An 18,816-nucleotide genomic window follows, 5' to 3' on the forward strand; every position below is an offset into this window, starting at 1 on the left:
GTGATGCAATGAAAGTGATGATGCAACTACATTCCCTGCAACATTCCAGTTTTCTGCAGGTCTCAAAAATGAAGTTGGAAAGAGGAAATGCCGGGGGACAGATAGTGCTTGAAACAGTCCCCACCTTCGATGGCAATGTAGCGCCTGTTCCACTTCTTCTCAGCGATGAGAAGGGGCTGAGACCGCCTGATGCACACCACCCGCTTGTTGAGCTTGAACTCGGCAGCGTAGAAGCGCAGGAGTTCCACCCACAGCTGGCCCACGCTGCGGTCATTCTTGCAGCTCCACCGTCCCTCCTGGAAGCAGGAAAAATGCGCAGGCGATCGTACAATGCAACGCGCCAAATCTGCACCCGCAGTATTGGGTGCACACTTCGCTTCTGTATTGATCACCTTCTCACGACGTCTTTGAACTTGATTTCGCTTTTTTTTTCCGCTGCTGTAAGGGCCTCTGGTGAGCAGAGGTTGAAGGGGGTGGGTGGAGGGCGACCGGGTGGAGACCTTTTGGATTGTGGGTGATGAATGGAGGAGCGTAAGTCGGAGATACATATCTACCTGTGGGTGCCCGGGAAGTTCCCCAATCTGATAGGGGCACAGGAATGGGGGGGGGGGGAGGCCTACCCTCTCTCTCAAGAGAAAGTGATCAGTATCTGGAGCATCTGGTACCAGGAAACTACGGCCCTTTTCAAGCAGTTACTCCAAATTCGCTAACAAATTACTCCGAATAAGTTAACAATTCACGAAATTAAACTTCAGCCTAAAGGCAAAAAAAAAAAAAAACCTACATGCGAGTGGACACAATGCTGCCAACTCACCAGGTCTTTAGGTTTCAGGTACGACTCCGACTCCTTAGCACCTTTCATCTGCACAGTTTCAGCAAGACGGGGGGAGAAGCAGGTTAGAACAGGCGTTGACTCACGGTTGCCAATATAATGCACGAGGGGAGTAGAACTTCCACAGATGCCGTGGCCTACAACACTGCATAGTAGCAGTTCCCCAGTTTACAGCTGCATTCCCTTTCATCTGGCACTCACCTTTCATGTGGGTAACGAAATTAAATTGCCACCAGACTAACCTGTCTCCGAATGATCTGCCATACCATGATGCTGTGCTTCTGTAAATCCACAGTACAAACGCATGCGAAGTTTGACAACTCTAATGCACCGTCACATGCGCACTCCCCCATGTCGATGCAGCCACACTCCAAAGTAAAGTTCCTGTGCGCAAGTAACGGTAAGCATTTAAGACTTAATCTGCGACTGATTTTCCGTCATGTCTTTTAGGTGGGCGGAGTGAAAAATAAGGAAGTACCGGCTACCTGTGAGAATACAATGACCAACAGGCATCAAAGACTGTGGGTGGCCGAGGATACCAACCTCGTGGAGAACAGGCAGCACAGCAGGCTTGCACTGTTGTAGGAAAAACACGGTCATGATGGCGAACGCGTGCGCGGGTAGAGTGCCTCGGTCTTGCTGGTCCAGGCCACAGTGCTGCAAATTCGAGGAAGAAGAATTAATGCGGGCTGCAACCTTGCAGCCAGATGTAGATCCGAAACACAGAATGGTCATGAGCATAAAAACCATCATTCGATCTCACTACTCTCTGTTGGCGTGATGCTTGAGACTTTTCGCCTCTTTTCCAGCGTGCATCACACACGACGTCAGCAGAACTGCCTACTCTTACACGAGCTAGTAGCGATAATGTCAGTGCTCGGCTGATTGCGCGTGAGTTTCCAGATCGAAAGAAGACAGTTGATTGTCGGCCTGATCAGCCGTGAATAGCTCTTGGACAGTGGACACAACACCTCAGCGGCCCAGGTGACCCGAACTGCTTTCCTGTGCCTGTTTCCCGTGGCTGCTGCCTGCCGTTGCCGCTTGCATGCGACCGAGGGAGGCCTTCAGAATTTGGGAGATCCCAATAAACGGTTTTGCCTGCGGGCTATTCCTCGGTGGTGCTGTTCTTTGCGGCCAAAGCTGTGGTCGAGCTAGCTGACTGGCTTCGGCCCTGAGTGCAGGGTCCAAACCGCGCTAGAAACCCCACAAAGCCTTGCATGCTTTGTGGGGCTAACTCCACCTGTACCTAGAATTCTACACCTCCTCTTTCATATGTGTCCCTGTGACACACTCAAATAACTAAGCATGTGTAAATAGCGTTTTTCTTTTTTTGTTCGAATCGAACACTAATTTTCTTCAAATAATTTCGAAGCAAATATTTCGAATACTTCCGGCGAATATTTCGAACACTTCTGGCATACAAAAAAAAAAAGGTGAACGGCACAATAGGTCATTTAAAAACCGTGCATTCTCCAATAAGCAAGGCCATTAGATTAAAAATACAGAGGATGCAGTGAAGTTTTGTCACACTCATTGAAACTGCGTCGGCATCCTGCCAAAATAGCCATTGAAAAATGCGGGAGTCGACCTTCATGCGGAGCCAACGTATCTGTGGGTGTGAGACCTATCTATGAGATCCCCAGCTGCTCGTCTTAATTGTGATTACATCACCGCTCAGCTATTACTTTTAAACGCAGTTTACTTGAAAAATCGGCCGGTGATGGCGACACCTTTATTTTGTTCTTAGGCTCTTTTTTAGCTTATGAAAGCTCTGTTTTTGGCGAGAGTGGTCACTTTGCCATTACCGTGCTGTATTCTGTTGACACAGGCCACCTTCAATCTGTCCTCCATGTGCCTTTAGAGGCTAAAGGCCGACACCTGTACATGCATGCCAGGTTGAGCATCTTTGAGCCCACATACACTCTGGGCACATTTGCCCACACCAGTGTTCATCTCAAAGTGAGTTCAACATTAGCCAAAATCACAGATGAAGCTGGCCACATGAGGCAATGGTACCAATTAGTAGCTATTTGTTGTGCGTCGGGATGAATTTAGCCATCAATGGACCAAGCGGCACGCGTAATCTCTACGGGATCAAGAGCAGCTCAGTACAAAGGGTAAACAGAAACCCAATAATTTTCATTCAGTACACCTCCCAGTGAGCACTTGATACGTGAGCTCAAATGCAGGACGTGGACAGAACACACCCCCAAAAGCGGGCAGAAAAAACATGGCCGCTCCCAGAATTACCTTGGCCCACAGTCGGAAGGCAACGCCCAGAGTTTTAACCCGTGGGTCCAGCGAGGCATAGTCGTCAAGCAGTCTCGAAGTCTTCTGCGAGTTGCAGTTGTTGAGGCTGATCTCACAAGAGAGCTGGCTGCTGACCTCCCTGAAGCGTATGCGCGGCACTTTGGACAAGTAGTTCTTGGTCACTTGTTCGTACTTGGCTGCACAGTCCAAAACGCGCAAACGGCGAAAGCATCAACTTTACTCTCCACGCCGTTTCCGAGTTTCTGTGAACAAGTTTTAGAGGCACTAACCCCACTCTCATTCTATGGCCAGAGCGGTTCCAAACACGGAATCATTTTTATGGTAAGCGAACTTTAAGCGAGCAAAAAAGTTTTCTGCTGCCCGTGGGAATAGCCAGAATAAAAGTTCTCCACCAAAGATTGTTGCTGATGGGATTGCAAAGAACAAAGAACACAATGTTCGAAGTGCTACTCTATGTTTTGATAACACAATTTAAAAAACACACGTTCACCTACCATTATAATCATAGCACATTCAGACACATTCCAAGCAAACAGTTATTCCACATGCCCTGAAGGCCATGATTTGCTCCAACAAATTTTCACCAGTCCAATGTCTGCGATTCAAGAAGTGAAAGAACGAAAATCCAGCTCACAGTTTCAAGTTGCCATTTTAGCTGACATATTACCCCAAAAGATGAAACCCATAACACACTTCACCCTGTTTTCCTAAGTAGCCAACAACAGCTACAAATTTCATAATTAATACATTGTCCTTACCTTTGGCATTATGAATTTTTTAGTCTCGAAAAAATCACTTTTGCCTGCCCTCATTACAACATTACAACAATACGAAATGAAAAAGATTTTGCTTGCTGCCTTCTTCACTAACTTCCACACTGCTTTTTAAGTGTGTCCAGACAGAGTGACAATGCTAGTGTGTCTTTTTTTTTTTTTAGCGGATAGTTGCAGTACCTAACGGCTTCGTTCATTTGTTACTGGTGCATTTAGAACTCCGTGAGTGAGAAGTGCAGGCTTACGGCATCCTTGAAGGAGGTCGCCCGTGCCAACAAACAGCTGCGCACAGTCCGCTTTTCCAGCTGGAGACAAGTCCACATTGACATTGCTCGTCTTCAGGCCAAACCCGTTGACAGAGGAGCCATGAAGGTGGAACCTGACATCTGCGTGTACAGTTGTCAAGGAGACATTTTCTTTAGATCACTGCCTCGAAGCTGCATAGGCATATGCTGTTTATTTTAACTGCTTGCTTTCAGTCCAAACCAAATGTCTAATAAAGTGACGCAAGTGCAACTTTACATCCACGTATCAGAAATTAAATTAAACATTCCCTTTATAATGCAACACGTACCAGTGTGCTGTCAAACAGCAAAATGACACAAAAAGCACAAGAAGGTAAGCATAAGCAGCTTTCTGCTAAAAATCTTAAGACTCAATCAAATCTTAACAATATTTTCACCATGCAGAAAAGGGCTTTGCGCATTATTGCCAATGCATCCTACACTGAACACAGTGACCCTCTTTTCCGGAGATATAACGTAAAAAAAATTCGAGATATTTACACATATCGACTCCTGCGGGAATTCTATTCTGGTACAAAGAAACACAATTCTATATTACTTGACATCGCTAATTTGCGTTTAAACGTGCCCGCTTACAGTACTCGTCATTCTGAAAAGTGGGAGGTTAAAACACACCGGACAACTTATAGTAAACAAATGCTTGAGAACAATTTACCACGCCTATTAAATTCCCTTAATGAAAATGGCATCACTGTCGAAAAAAATGACTCCCTCAAATTTCAAGACTTTCTTGAGTTCATGTGGTTTTGACCGATTATGTAGTGTGTTGTAAGAGCTCTTTTTCATCTTATCTTCTATGTATATCTGAGTGATTGTTCTTCCGGGACAGGTGACCTGTGTATGTTATGTTTTGTATGTTGTGCTTCGCCGCGCTGCCACATGTAAAGGGGGTCGAGGGCCTCTCAAGCTGCACTGACGCAGCTTTTACCTCGGCCTCCTCCATTTTGTAAAAATGGACATCAATAAAAAGGAAAAAAAAGAAAGCCCTCTGAATAGACATCAGCTGATAGAAAGCGTCCGTAGTAACAATATTTCTTCTATGCTCTGACCTGTTTGCACCATTTCCAAGCATTAGAACTCAGAACACGACAAGAACAACTTACGATAGTGCTCAACTTTTGTGTACATCAGCTTACACGTTTCTGCCATAACTGCAGCAAAACTCAACACCAGGCAGGAAGCTAAGTAAGCTATACTCACCCGGTAGTGTTTCTCTGATGTACGCCTCCAGATCGGCAGCCGTTCTCTTCCGCAGCTCAACCTCTTCCGCACTCAGGCTGTGCTCCTCGACAATCTTCTCGATGACAGCGCCAATCGCGTCACACTGAACGTCAACTGGATAGGGGAGGTTCTTGATAGCCACCCGCATGTCACTGACCTGCGCCAACAAACACTCCTCAGTGACGATCAATCCGCAGGAGAGGGAAAGAGTTACAGAGCAAAGCCGGGTTGAGAGAAAAATAAAAGCGGCTTGGGCTACTCGCGGGGATACTCACAATCTTCTTGCTCATGTGTTGATCTTGGTCCAAGTGCTTATCGACGTACCACACGTCATCGAAGTGCCGATGACAGAGGTGACAGTAGAAGTGGGCCCTTGGAAAACGCTTGGATCTCTGTGAGGAGGAAAAGTGTGAGAACGGTGTCACCAGCATTTAGCCATTCGGAGGAAGCAGAGTGTGTACAAGTCTCTGCCAAGCTTCCAAACAAACAGTAACAGGTGCATCACGAGAATGGCACAAGACACCATGGTTGGGTGTTAAAGGTGCAGCTAAGAGAAATCTTAACTCGTCTTTTTGCCGCGGGAACTCGATCTATACGTTCCGAGCATTCTTAGAAGCTTCGACTTATTGCCCTGTGTAGCCGATTTCACTAATTAAATCGTATTAACGTCCGGCTCCTGCCTTTATTTTTTTAATTCTCCCTGTACGGTGGGCAGAGTCGATCAATGAGTGGAGTGCCTTGGAGTGCCTTTCAGCCAGCACTGCGGAGGTTTCGCTTTCGCTTTTTTTTTTTTAGGTTTCCGTGAATAAATAGTTTCATTCGCAGATAATATAGCCGCAAAATAAGCCCGCAGAAATAAAAATACACACAGACTATTTGCTACTATGGATTACTAAGTATTTCTCCGTCGATGGCAGAGCGGCAAGCTGCCATGGGACTGGGTGAAAGGTACTCCATGCGTTGGTCGACTCCGCCCATCGTACGGGGAGAATTAAAAAAAAAAAAAAAGGCGGGAGCCAGACGTTAATTCGATTTAATTTGGGAAATCGGCCACACAGGGCAATAAACCGAAGTTTCTAAGAATACTCGGAACATGTAGATTGAGTTCCCATGGCAAGAAGACGAGTTCAGATTCCCCTTCACTGCACCTTTAATATATCTTTACCATTTACTGTTTTGAGATGTTCATTAACATACAGCTGCACAGATGTACTAGCTGAGTGAGTATCACAAAGCCAACTGCAAAAACAACACATCCCTGGAATAAATTTCACATTATCCAAGGGAAGTGCACTTCTTTTGCAATGCAAAATGATTCTAAAAGCTTTCCGTGGTAGCACCTGAACTGAGAACTGCTCCTGGCCCATTACAAAAGAAGAAAGTGGGTGAGTCTGAAAGAACTTCAACACCCATCAAGCAGTGTAAATATGCACTGCGGCCATGCAAAATCTGCTGTACACCAAGCATCCCTGAAGGGGGTCTACAATTCATTTAGGTGATGCCCTGGACCCTTCATCCACTCGGCAGCCCTTCACAATATGGTACACAGAGTGCCTTCAAGTGCTGTCAGTTCACAAGCTCAGCAAAGGGACAGGCAGCGCGATGCTGGCGACACACTTCGCTGACTGGCTTACGTTACAAGCATTTCAATGAAATCCAGCCTGACACCCACACAGACATATATATGATGCATGTCTGCACAGAGACATTAGACACTTTTAGTTGCTGCGTACGTAGCGACATTGCGTACGCAACGCTCACTACGTTCCGTACGCTGTAAAGGACACCCCCGTCACACTTATAGTTGGCCGTACCGCCGCAGAGCAGTCGCGTAGCGCGTTGTGTTGTGTCGCCATCTAGCGACAAACACTGAAAGCGCTGTAGCGCTCGGCTGAACATTTTTCAGTTTCTGACAATATGAATAGTATATTACTGTTTCTAATGGAGAAAAAAATGTATAATGTTTAATGAAGTGCAAAAGTAGGCACATGATTAAAAAAATTATTTGACAGGTGCGGTTGCTATGACGATAAACGTACACAACGTTAGTTAGGCTTAAAAAGTCAAAAATCGCCTCATTATCTGAAAAATAAGGGGCATTTGTGCCTAATCTTTTGGCGTGTGGGTGAGAGTAGACAAAATAAAAGCTAACAGCAGAGTTTAGAGCGAGCCATCGCGTTGAAGAAAGCAGCGGCGAAGTGAAATCAGTCCGAAGCGGGCGAGATGGTCGCCGCCATGTTCTCTACGCAGCACGTAGCGTCCCGCGTTGCGTACGCTACGCTATGCTTTATAGCGGGCGGGCGTCCGCAACGCGCGGCTAGATACGTTGCGTTCTGCGCATGCGCATTCGTTACCCGCGGTGTCGTTGCGTACGCAAGCTCACTGCGTACGTCCAACTAAAAGTGTCTATTAAGGCTGTTGGCACCAAGTGCTAAATGTAGATATGGTGCAAGTCACTCACGGCCAAGGGGTGTGTTGTTGCACCACCAAAGCCCTGCAACACAACTCCAGAGATGGAAGCAAGTGGCTGGAGCGAGCCACATGGAAGAGTGCAGCTACTAGAGAGAGCCTTACAACTTAATGCCACTAGCATGTTAGGTATGGTTCGTCTACACCACCTCTCGAGAGATTCATCATACAGTTCCAGGAAATGACGCTGCAGGGGCCGGCAAAAGGCACCTGCGCTGCAGAGTCAGCCATTCCGCACTCTTCCCAACTGTAGATGCAACTGTAAATGCCAATCTACACCGGGTAAGGTGACAGGCACCACATCCCCTGACGCCAAGCAGCACCACGAGATGGTGACGATGCCGCTGCTTCAGGGACAAGCCACGAATACGCATCGTTTATTATTTTTTTGTTTGCCAGATACTGCAGGACAATATCTGGCCCCAAGCAGGATAAACACACAGAAGACCTGGCCTACACAGAGCCAACTATTGCCAAAGGCCCTGCACCACAAAATTGTTGGCAGATATGGAAATGGTGTCGCAGGCGGAAGCTCTCATAGCCAAGCTTTCCGAATGAAAATGGCAGCTCCTTCCCAAAAATATGTGCCACTATGAACACCTCAGCTTATTGCAGGTTATAGCAATGAACACAGAGCTATGCAGTTCTAATTCTGGTTCAACACTGAACACCTGGCATAAGAAATGAGATCCAGTTTTATAAGCTTGCATATTCATTCAGTGCTAGCTGCTTTAAGGGGGGACGAGGGTCTTAAAACTGACCTGTTTATTTGTGGCTAGAATGTCATGAAATTTTGCACAGAGATGCGTTTTTCTCTTCTGATTTCAAAAATGTAGTCATAATTGAGCTGGTGGTCTTAGATCAAAAGTTATCTTAAATTCTAGAGAGTAATTAGGTAATTTCTTATGCAGCTTTAATGAACTTTCTCATTGCATTTTGTTGCTTTTAATTAAATGAATTGAGAGCCAGCCAATTCCCATACCCAATGACATTCTTAATTTCTTTGTTTAGGCCACGTATAAATAGCAATTTACAATTAGCTTAACGAGTTGCAGTGTAAAATACTGCGACCTCTTACTCTCGACATAGTATGTCAGGATGACATGCCTTTAGAGAAAAACGAAGAATGTCATCAGGTATGGGAACTCTCTGGCTATCAATTCATGTAAATAAAAGCAACAAAATGCAATGAGAAAGTTCATTAAAGTTGTGCAAGAAATTACCAAATTACATTCTAGACTTCGTAAGATTTAAGACCACCAGCTCAATTATGATTACACATCTGGAATCAGAAGAGAAAAACACATCTGTGTGTAAAATTTCGAGATTCTAGCCATAAATAAAAAAAGTTAGTTTTCAGACCCTCGTCCCCCCCTTAACGCATCTCCAAAGGGCAGTACACCAGGCACAGCAAGCAACACTCACCCTTTTCAAGGGCAGAATCCTGTGCTGCTTGAACAATTCCAGCTGGTCATTGGACGCATTGTAGCCGTCAAACCGGTTCGTAGGCAAGGGACCTGTGAATCACACAACCAGACATTCAGTCAGTGTTTAGACTCGCACAGCACCATTATTTGGGCAGTAAGCAGTACGGGCAAGAAAAAAAGGCTTCGTTTCGACGTGTTTTTTTTTGGGTAAAAACGGAGCGTGGTGAATACAAAGATGCTAACAGAGAATATGTCCTGTGACCCTTCCTCGGTAGTAACCAGTTTCAAATGTACACCCCCTTCCCCATGCCTATTAGGGGTGTGGGGGGATGGGGGGGGGGGGCATTGCCTTTTCCCTTTCCTCCGCACACGCCTATACTAGAAGGAAACCTGGCGACACGGAACTTCATACACTGAGGAAATGCCGGAGATGCAGTTTCATATTCGGCTTGGCTAGTGCTGGCATGGAAATGTGGATTCAACTGTAACAATAACACTTCTTTTCAGACCAACCTCAAAGGAATGCTTTGATAGTTTCCATATGAGCCTAAAATCAAACAGTCACTCCTGCTAAACTTGTTGAAGGAGTAAAACATGCTATGATAAAGAATTCGTTCTGCACAGAGCGAAGAGCATTGCAGCTATGCTGCTTCTATGGTGTCCAGATCTAGCCACCGTATCGAGGCGCAGCCATGATTCAGCGGCAGAATCCGCATTTTCTGCCCAACATTAGCCAAAGCAAATACGAAACCTTATCTTCCCGACAATCCCACGCTGGATGAAGTGCTTTTCTAAGGAACTGACCACTTTTTAAGTACCCAATTTTTTTTTTGCTGCAACAGAAATCTTGCTAAGTTGCTCGATTCTGCAACGGTTTTGTTTAAACGCTGTGGAAGATATTTACTGAGAATTTTTTTTATCACTGCACGCGCCAATTTTTATACATCATATTCTGGAAACCATGGTCAGCCAACATGATGGCGACTCCATACCTGCAAAAGTGATGTACCAAAAAACCATTATAAATATCACAAACCAGACAGTAATTTTACACATTCAGGTATTGGTTTCAACAGCTAAGTGAAGGCTGTGATGTCAAAGATTAGTATAGGTGAAATGAGGCATGAAAAAAATGCGATTTAACCATTGTTTCACCATTTTAATTCACTATCACCCTAAAGCCAGCCTTTTTCAAGAGCACGAATGATAACGAATGAAGGAAGAGCAATTATGTCACAGCATTCTTTATGCTTCATGTGTCCTGTACTAAATTGTCATGTCCCAGCCATCATTTGGCTATTGAAAATGCAACTCAAACAGCATGAGAGAAGACCTTCAATTATAAATCAATTAGAGGTTGTAGGCAAACACCACATGGTGATGTGTGTATACTATTGTCTTACATATCATTACAGAGAAGAAAATACGCAATCAAACTTTGCACCCTATGCTCCTTTAAACTTCTGTGTTGTGGCCTTTCAGATGTTTAAACAGCTGTCCGATGGTTTCAAGTAACTGCAGTAATACTTGATACCGGTTCCTAAACCCCATTCTGACGAAGTGCAAATGGGGCACTTTCCTTCAGTGTTTCAATATGCCTCAACAGTGGTCTAATCGCATTTAGTTTGATCATTTAGTAAAAGAAATAAAACTAATATCGCCCAGTCCACACTGATTAACCGCAGAGAGAGCCTATGTTCTTGCAGACAATCATGAACAGACATTTAAATTTCATGGTACAAACGAGAAGTGTCTCACCGAAGGGCATGCCGGGTGCACCATGGCGCTGTTTCTCACGTGGCATTGCCTGGTTTTGAAGCAGGTACCTTTCGAGGTCCTGCAAAAACAGAATCTGGCTTCCCTTGGAGGGAGGTTGTCCTGGTGATGGCTCCTCGGACGTTCTTCGTGGTCCCTTTCTGTTGTTCTTTGTGACTGGCGACATGAGTCCTCCCATCACATTCCTGGCCTTGTGCTGAGCACGGCCTTCGTCCTTTGCTGGAACTCCCGAACAAGCGCCCAGTTCACCCCGCGCTACTCTGCACCCTTCTCCGTCGACGTGGCAGTCCATCACTTGCACAAAAGGTGTCAGCACTGATGCCTCAACTGCTTCCACTGGGGGCACCACTGTCAGGTTGTTTTCAACCGGCCTGAAGTCTGGCTTTGGAGCCGGGTCATTTTTCCGCCGCTCGCGCTTCCCCGCCTTCTGCTGGAGCCGCATGGGCTTTGGTCGGCAATCCACTTCGTCGTGAGCAGCGATGCCAGCAGTCAAGGGAAACGGCACACCACACAACACGTTCACTGGCGGCAAGCCCTGCACCAAGGGCTGCGGCACGGGTGGCGGTCTGTCGTCGTGTTGCGCAGCGACATCTGGTGGCCGATCCTGGTTGATGGAGGATAACAGGAGGCGATTCAAGTCCCTTTCAATTTCCTGGCACACCTCTTTCTCGGTCAAGGCCGCCATATCCGCCTTGCAGGCCACCCGTTTCCAGCCCTCTGGAAACGGGTAATTGGGTAAGCAACACTCTAGTGATCTCACCATGACAGAAAGTGGCAAGTCAGCTCCTTGAAGGTGACCAGAAAGCTGAAGCAGCCATTTACACCAAAGCAAAAAGGGGAAAAAGAAATAGTACGGTTTTTCACCCGTTTCACGCACATTCCTTAATAAACAGCTGCTTTGCGAACGAAACGTTTTTAAAACTGAAAAATCCGTGCACATTAATGCGGATTAGTGCACACACAAACACACACACACGCGCGCGCGCACGCACACGCACGCACACAAAGCACAAATTTTCAACACCATTTGCTTCCAGAAAGCCACACTGCCTTTAGTAATGAGGTAGATAAGCGACGATTCTGTCTGATTTGTGACAAGGCATGCTGAACAGACGTGAGAACACGCACCTCTTACCCTGGCACAGCCACAACAGCAACACCGGACAGTCAGCGCTGGCTGGTCCTCATCCTTGGACGACGCATCCTTTGGTAATCAGCTGCTGAGCGCGCCACATGTAAATAAGTTCAACACTCTTCATTTCATCTCACTTTAGCGTCCATCACAAAACAGCTATGTGCGAGCAGTTAGCTGCCGGCAGCATCCGATCGCGACAGCTGGCATAGCACCACAGCGCAAAACAATGCAACAAAGCTATCGCCAATACCCGCCGATCAGAGATAATGGGATTCCACCACACGCACACAAGCCGATTTTCCTCAAAAACGGGTTCCGCTGTCACCGGATAAGAGCGTAACGAGGCGACCTGTCAGCATAACATCGACGAGGCAGTCACAGCGCTCTAGGAGCAACCAGATAGTAACAAAAGGCGAGGCCTTTTTAACGATCCCTGCGAAATGTGAACACCGAATACAGCGTCTACTCAGTATCGTCCTTTAAAAATGGGGCAGCAATAATCAGTGCTGGGACGCTACGATCTACGGGTAGCAAGCCTGGCCTCCGGATGGTAGGCACGAAAGATCTTTGGAAGAACCTTACGAAGTGTGGTGAAGATCTTATGCTTGCAATTTATCACTTTTCCTGCCAGTGACGTCTTCGCTGCAGTTGCGGTGACCAGAATTTCACGATAAAGCCCCGTAGTCACGGTGGTTGCACTACGTCCGCCATATTCCACAACAGAAGCATTGTCGCCAGACTGCTGCCTGCCGTTCCCGTTGAAGTCAGCGAGTTATGGCCGTTAAGACCGTTGTGGGATGCAGAGAGCAGTCACAGAGAAGTTATGTAAGGTATTGAAGTTCCGGCTAGTTTATTGTTCAATATTCTTTATCTAGTCTCGTAATTTCTTCTGTCTGCGTCTTTACTTTGCTGCGCTGCTGAAAGGCCGGGACCCGAAGCATTGTGTCGTGCGCGTGTTCAACTTAGTAGTACCTTTGTACCTTTCAGACGCTTGCCTGCCGTGGAAGCGCTCCTTCAGTTGAAATTCTTCTCGTGCAGAGAGCGGAGGACGACGACTCCCATCTCAAAGACTGTGGACCTCACCGATGAAAAAAATGCGGTTGTTTCTTGGATCCCTGATGTAGTAGAGGAACGGGCGATCCACGGTGAACGGGATGATATCCGGTGGAGGTCCATCCGCCGAACTTGTGATCACAGACGGTTCCTTCTTCACTGACCACAAAAGCCGCTTCGTGGAAGGCGTCCGAGATGTGGGTAGGCGTGGTCGCGTTGATTCTGCTGAAGTTGGCCCCATCTCCGAAGACGACGTTCAGTCCCAGGGCTCGCATGGTGGACATGTCGTAGCTAAGGCTCACGCCGACTACTTGTATTTGCCGGCACAACTAGCTTGAAGTTGGAAGCCGAGAGCAGCACATGGTTCATTGGTGAGAACATCGATCTCGCACCCAAGGGATTCCTGCAGCTATATTTTATTCTCGTACCACTCGGCGAGGGCGTTGTACCAGTTGCTTACGCCTTCATGACAAGGAAAAATCAAGAAGCCTACGAAGAGCTGTTCAGGTCACTTCGTGACCAGTGCGTCTTCAGAACTTATGTGCAAACTATGTGTTGTTTGTACGTGAGGGAATACGTGCTCTACGTACGCGTTCGTTAGTTTCGTTCCCAAAGAAGGAACTCCGGTAAAACTTAACAACTGGTTTAATTGGCCGAATGGTAAAATAAGAAAACTTTACAGAACGATTGGAAGCACGACCTGTTCGTTCAGCGTCTCACAAAGCACTGTTGTCCTTCGATGACGACCGAGTCCTCCTTTCTCCCTCTTCTGCCGGCGCTCCCGCCTCTCCGACCTTGGATAGTAGAATTCCCGGAAAGCCTGCAGCCCGGTTCAGGGACGGTCGCGGGGAGACGGCCACGGGAGCCCCTTTCGGGCGCCTGCCGCCTGGTTCAGGGACGGTCGCGGGGGAACGGCCACGCAGCGCCCTTCGGGCGCCTGCCGCCTGGCCGGCTCGCAAGCACACACTCACACACGCACACACAGGCGCGCACACACATGTACAAGCGTCCTTGACCGAGGAAATCGCGTGTCGAATGGCGCCGCATTTTGTCCCCCCTTTTCGTCTCCGACAAACTACGCTGCCGAGACGACCAAAATTGAAGATTTTTTGCGTGCTGTTGGGTAAAAGATCCGGTTTTAACTCTATGCTGTTTTATTTTTTTACTTCAGTTTACTCACGTTACTTCACCCTTCAGCCACGTTTTTGTTGGCTTGCGTGATCATTTGTTTTCATGTCTACAATTTTTTTTTCCGTGACTCGGTCTTCTACCACCGAGACTCTAACTTCCTTTTACTCTTGTCATATTTTACTGTTTAGCTTACATTATCTTTTATGGTTTTAGTCTCCACGCTTTATTGCACTGGTTTTCACCCAGCGACTCAGTTCCTTTTACTGTCATCGCATTTCACTGATTCATCTTTTGTAGATTTAGCTTTCATGTATTTTTGTCTTTCGTGTATTTATTTGCTTCCAGATGCATTTTTTCACCGTGATATCAAGGCTTACAGTGCGTTTCTTTTTGGCCCGACTAAGCAACAACAGATACGGGCGTCCATGACGAAAAATGATGGCGGTGAAAGGGAAGTGGTCCAGAGGCAGTCTTTGGATCGTTCGGCGCTTGTGTGAAGTCACCTGCAGAAGTCCTTTTCCTTTGCATGACCATGGCGTGGTCTGACACTACAAAATACTTCATATTTACATCTATTCTCAAATCCAAAGGAGATTCTAATAAAGAGGACAATTTTCTGTTAAAGGGACTATGAAACAAATTTATTGAGATTACGTAAAGATAGGCAATCCATCACTCGTCACTCCAGCGCAAGAATTTTTGAGCTAGCATCAATAACAACGAAGTTATAGGCGATTAAAAATCACGCTCCTCCTCTCCCCCCTCAACTCGTACGCGCGAGGTACCATAAAAAAATAAAGAAAACAGCTCCGGGACTGGGCTCCGCCCATGAACACGTCATTCGCTGACGCTCGGTTTACGACTTCCGGTTGTCCCACTCCCGAGGAGCAGCGTGTGTCGGCAGCGTCTCTCCGGTCTCTGCGCTTTCTTGGCTCCCGAACTCGCGACATAAAGAGGCGGCAGAGGTAAATTAAAACCATATGCGCGAAGGCAATGCCCTCGCTCGCGCTTGCCCGAGGGGGTCGCGCGGCCGCTCGAGCAGACGATGTTCACCGCTACCGGAAGTGTGCCCGTGACGTCGAAGCTGCCGCGGCTCTAGCGAATGACAGCGTGTGGTGGCCTGCCGACGTCATGGGACTAGTGACGTCTGTTTTCCCGATTTTGGTTTCAGAATTGCTCCCTACGAAGACACCAAGCGGCCCGCGAATTTTAAAAAACACGATTTTTAAAAATTCATAATAAATTGCCGGCTCAGTTCCGAAGATTCATACTTGGTGTCAATGCTTCTGAGCATCACTTCTAACATTTACAAGCGGCTTTTAATTCTTTTCATGGTCCCTTTAAGTGGATTCAGGAAGCACTTTTCTTCACTTGGAGACATTTTTTCCTAGACGGTGCTTCCACAAGGACCTTTTTTCCGGGGATGTATGTTCCGGGGACTTTTTTCCGGGGTCGTTTCTTCCTAAACCCCAGGACTGTATACCGTAAGTGCAGTACTAATATTTACTCTTTGTGTGCACGCTACATTTCCTCAAAACTTAAGATTGTATAAGTACTGATCCACAGCAGAAAGAAGGCACAAAATACGTCCGCTAGCGGACGTCGGCTGGCAGGCTGGGCCTACCCTCTTCGACCCTCGTACGTTTTTCTTTGTAAAAGTAGGAACAATTAATGTTCTGTTCCTATAATATTTTGGTGTTGTTCACTTCTATTATTTATTTGTTTGGTGTTACTCACTTTCCTTCCAATGCTTGTAAAGGCCCTGGGGGTGAATGAATGAATAAATAAAAATATATAGCCCCCGTCGCCGAACTGGGTCAAGTCATCCCTGGAGACCAGCAAGAGACGAGGAAGTCCAATCGTTAGGTGCAAGACACCACAGCCGTTCTACTAAAGCTGATATAGGGACTTTAGTTCTACATCTGTCTATTGCACTTATTTATCTCACAAAGCTCAAGCACGAATCCGCTCCTCGATAGACAAGACTTCTGGGGGGTGACATCTTCGCCGGTCCCAGAAATACCCGCCAGATAGTCAAGCTAATGTTGGTCAAGCCTGGCATTGAAGGACCGCTGACTAATCTGGTTACCCAGAGTAACAATGTCCATCTGACTCAAGTAGAGTTACTGTATATGCTACCAAAGGTGTAGCATATACAGTAACTCTAGACTCAAGGGCAGTCCTTCGTGCCCCTGGTGTCGCCACCAAAGAATCCACGGCCCCGTCTCTGGAGAGCTGGCAGCAGAGCATTCTCGCCTAAATTGGAATTTCCAGAAATCTGTTGCAGCCGGGTCTTTCCGCGGCTTTGTGCACGTCCCAGTCGGAAAGGGACGATCCACTGTCTGGACTGAAGTGTGCCGCACCCTTCTTGCTCGTCGTCTTGCTACGATGAGTCATGTGCGTGGCGTGACGTTCGTGCTTCAAAGCTACACCAGTCAGGACAGCGCAGGATCCAAATATTATGTCTCTGAGTACTCAAAGCTTTTTGCATGCCACAAAAACTAGAAAGTACAGCGACAGCGAGCGAAAACTGATATGAACATCGGGGAGCTTCCCTTGACCCTACGCCGTCAAAATACACCGATTTCAATCATTGTTCTTGCACTGGTCTCATCACGCATGATTAATCGATTTAATTATATATAATGATAACACAACACGGTTTTAGAAGAGGGCTGTCGTGCGAATGACTAGCGGTTGATTATATTTTACCTACATCAGGAAGGCCACAATTTGTTCAGCCGAGGGTAACTGGGTTTTCGAAATTCTATAAACTGAAATTTTTATTACGTACGGTGGGCTACATGGCTGTCGAACAGTAGTAAAGAAGTTAACTATGCAATAATAGTTAAGCAGCCTACTAGTGTTAGCATGTCATCGCTGTATTCGGATGGGCTGCACCATCTCGTAGTGGTAAGCCGAAAAAGACTGCTCTTCTGACTCAAAAGCCTATTTTTGAAAACTATAATATCCCACGAGAAACACTTAGTAGCCATATCTTTGTTTTAATTTTTTTGGACCGCTCGCATCAAACAGTTGAGACTGCCATAGAAAACTAACGGGGGAACGCTTTTGACGATGGCAAAAACGTCAATAGCCAAAAAAAAAATCTGCACGTCTGCGTACGGGGAATCTGCGGATATATCGACTGTTACAGTGAAATCTTACAATATAAAAAATGCGTTCATATGCTCTTTCCCGTTCAAAAATGCCTTTGTGCAGAAATGTTGGGTATGTACGTACAGCGCGAAAAGCCCGGAGTAGATGAGTGCGACCGCCGAAACGGTTACTTTCGTAGCCTACTTTGCGTTTTCTTATTCGGCCTCTCATTCTGCGCAGGCGGCATCGTGTTCCTTTACTCGGCGGCTCGTCGTATCCGTCGGACGTACAAGCTAGATACAAAAGTCCTTTGCTAGATACAAAAGGTCGGGCGTCCGTCCAACGTACGAACACAATCCGATTTCGGATATCCGTATTCGTACATCCGCCGGACGTACGAACAGTACCCGCTTTGGCATATCCGCTTGAGAGACAAGGTGTGCGTCCGAAGGATGTACGGGTGAGTATATCCCCAGGATATGAGTATAGAGTTTTTCTATTTTTTCACAAAGAAAATTTGTGCCGTTCGAGTATGTACACTGTGTATTTCGATTTTTTTAACCGAGAAAGACTTATTCCCGTAAGAAATTCTGTCAGTTTTATTGGCTAGTGTGCCTGAAATTGCGTTCATATCTGCATATCTGCTTTGGAGAAATTATTTCCATCAGCTACGGGGATACTTGCAGTGCAAGGGCCACCGCTGAACAAAATTTATTTAAGGGTAGGAGCGAGTGCTGCCCAATTTTACAGTAAATCAATTACTTATTTGCATCTAGAAAACTTCTAAAAAATCAGTAGCGACATCGCGTCCACCGTGGTCAAACGCGATTGCAACCAATCGTAAATTCAAAACTCCCGCCGAATACCGCTATCTTCATCATCATAACTGCAGCTTGTAATCAGACCAATCCAATCCATCAGTCACCCAGTGCGGCGCCGTTGTCAATTCGGTGCAAAGCGCTGTGACCTTTTTGAGCTCTGTTACTAAAGTGTGTGGCTTTTTTTAGTCTGTGGACGAAAGTGGTGTGTAACTTCAACAATTCGAAGAATGCGGCAATCGCCTGAAGCTCTCCTGGAATGCTGTACTACACCGACTTCCGGTGAAGGAAGGCTTAGTGTGATTGCCTACGGAGGTAAGTACAGTACACTGCTTGGGAATTACTTTTATGCCAGCGGAGCAGGATATATAACATTCTCTCGCGGGAGAGTTGGAGTTATGGTACGACTATATTGTGGTGTGGGGGGTTGAAGCGTGCGCTACGTCTCTTGCCTCTTTGTGCTGTTGTGGGCTTCATCAACATGAATACCATTGACAAAGTTTCCT

General features: G+C 46.6%; 1 protein-coding gene across 11 annotated transcripts in view; it reads right to left on the minus strand.

Moving 5' to 3' along the window:
* LOC149365858 (terminal uridylyltransferase 7-like) overlaps window positions 1-12,944 on the minus strand; it is a 50,369-nt gene extending 37,425 nt beyond the window's left edge. For 4 of the 11 annotated variants that reach the window (XM_089546897.1, XM_089546857.1, XM_089546862.1 and 1 more), the window contains exons 1-11: window positions 12,792-12,944; window positions 12,203-12,294; window positions 11,057-11,791; window positions 9,297-9,388; window positions 5,678-5,794; window positions 5,382-5,559; window positions 4,122-4,262; window positions 3,083-3,279; window positions 1,376-1,489; window positions 815-862; window positions 125-296 (exon numbers count right to left, since the gene is read on the minus strand). In XM_089546897.1, the coding sequence (XP_089403023.1) occupies window positions 125-296; window positions 815-862; window positions 1,376-1,489; window positions 3,083-3,279; window positions 4,122-4,262; window positions 5,382-5,559; window positions 5,678-5,794; window positions 9,297-9,388; window positions 11,057-11,759 (1,762 nt within the window). In that variant the 5' untranslated portion in view covers window positions 11,760-11,791; window positions 12,203-12,294; window positions 12,792-12,944. The remainder of the gene's footprint in view (window positions 1-124; window positions 297-814; window positions 863-1,375; window positions 1,490-3,082; window positions 3,280-4,121; window positions 4,263-5,381; window positions 5,560-5,677; window positions 5,795-9,296; window positions 9,389-11,056; window positions 11,792-12,202; window positions 12,295-12,791) is intronic. The other 7 variants (XM_089546877.1, XM_089546840.1, XM_089546870.1 and 4 more) reach the window with 7 other exon arrangements.
* Window positions 12,945-18,816: the final 5,872 nt, after the last annotated feature.

This window comes from Amblyomma mixtum, chromosome 1 (assembly GCF_055824585.1).
Source record: "Amblyomma mixtum isolate Tamu chromosome 1, ASM5582458v1, whole genome shotgun sequence".
Lineage (NCBI taxonomy): Eukaryota > Metazoa > Arthropoda > Arachnida > Ixodida > Ixodidae > Amblyomma > Amblyomma mixtum.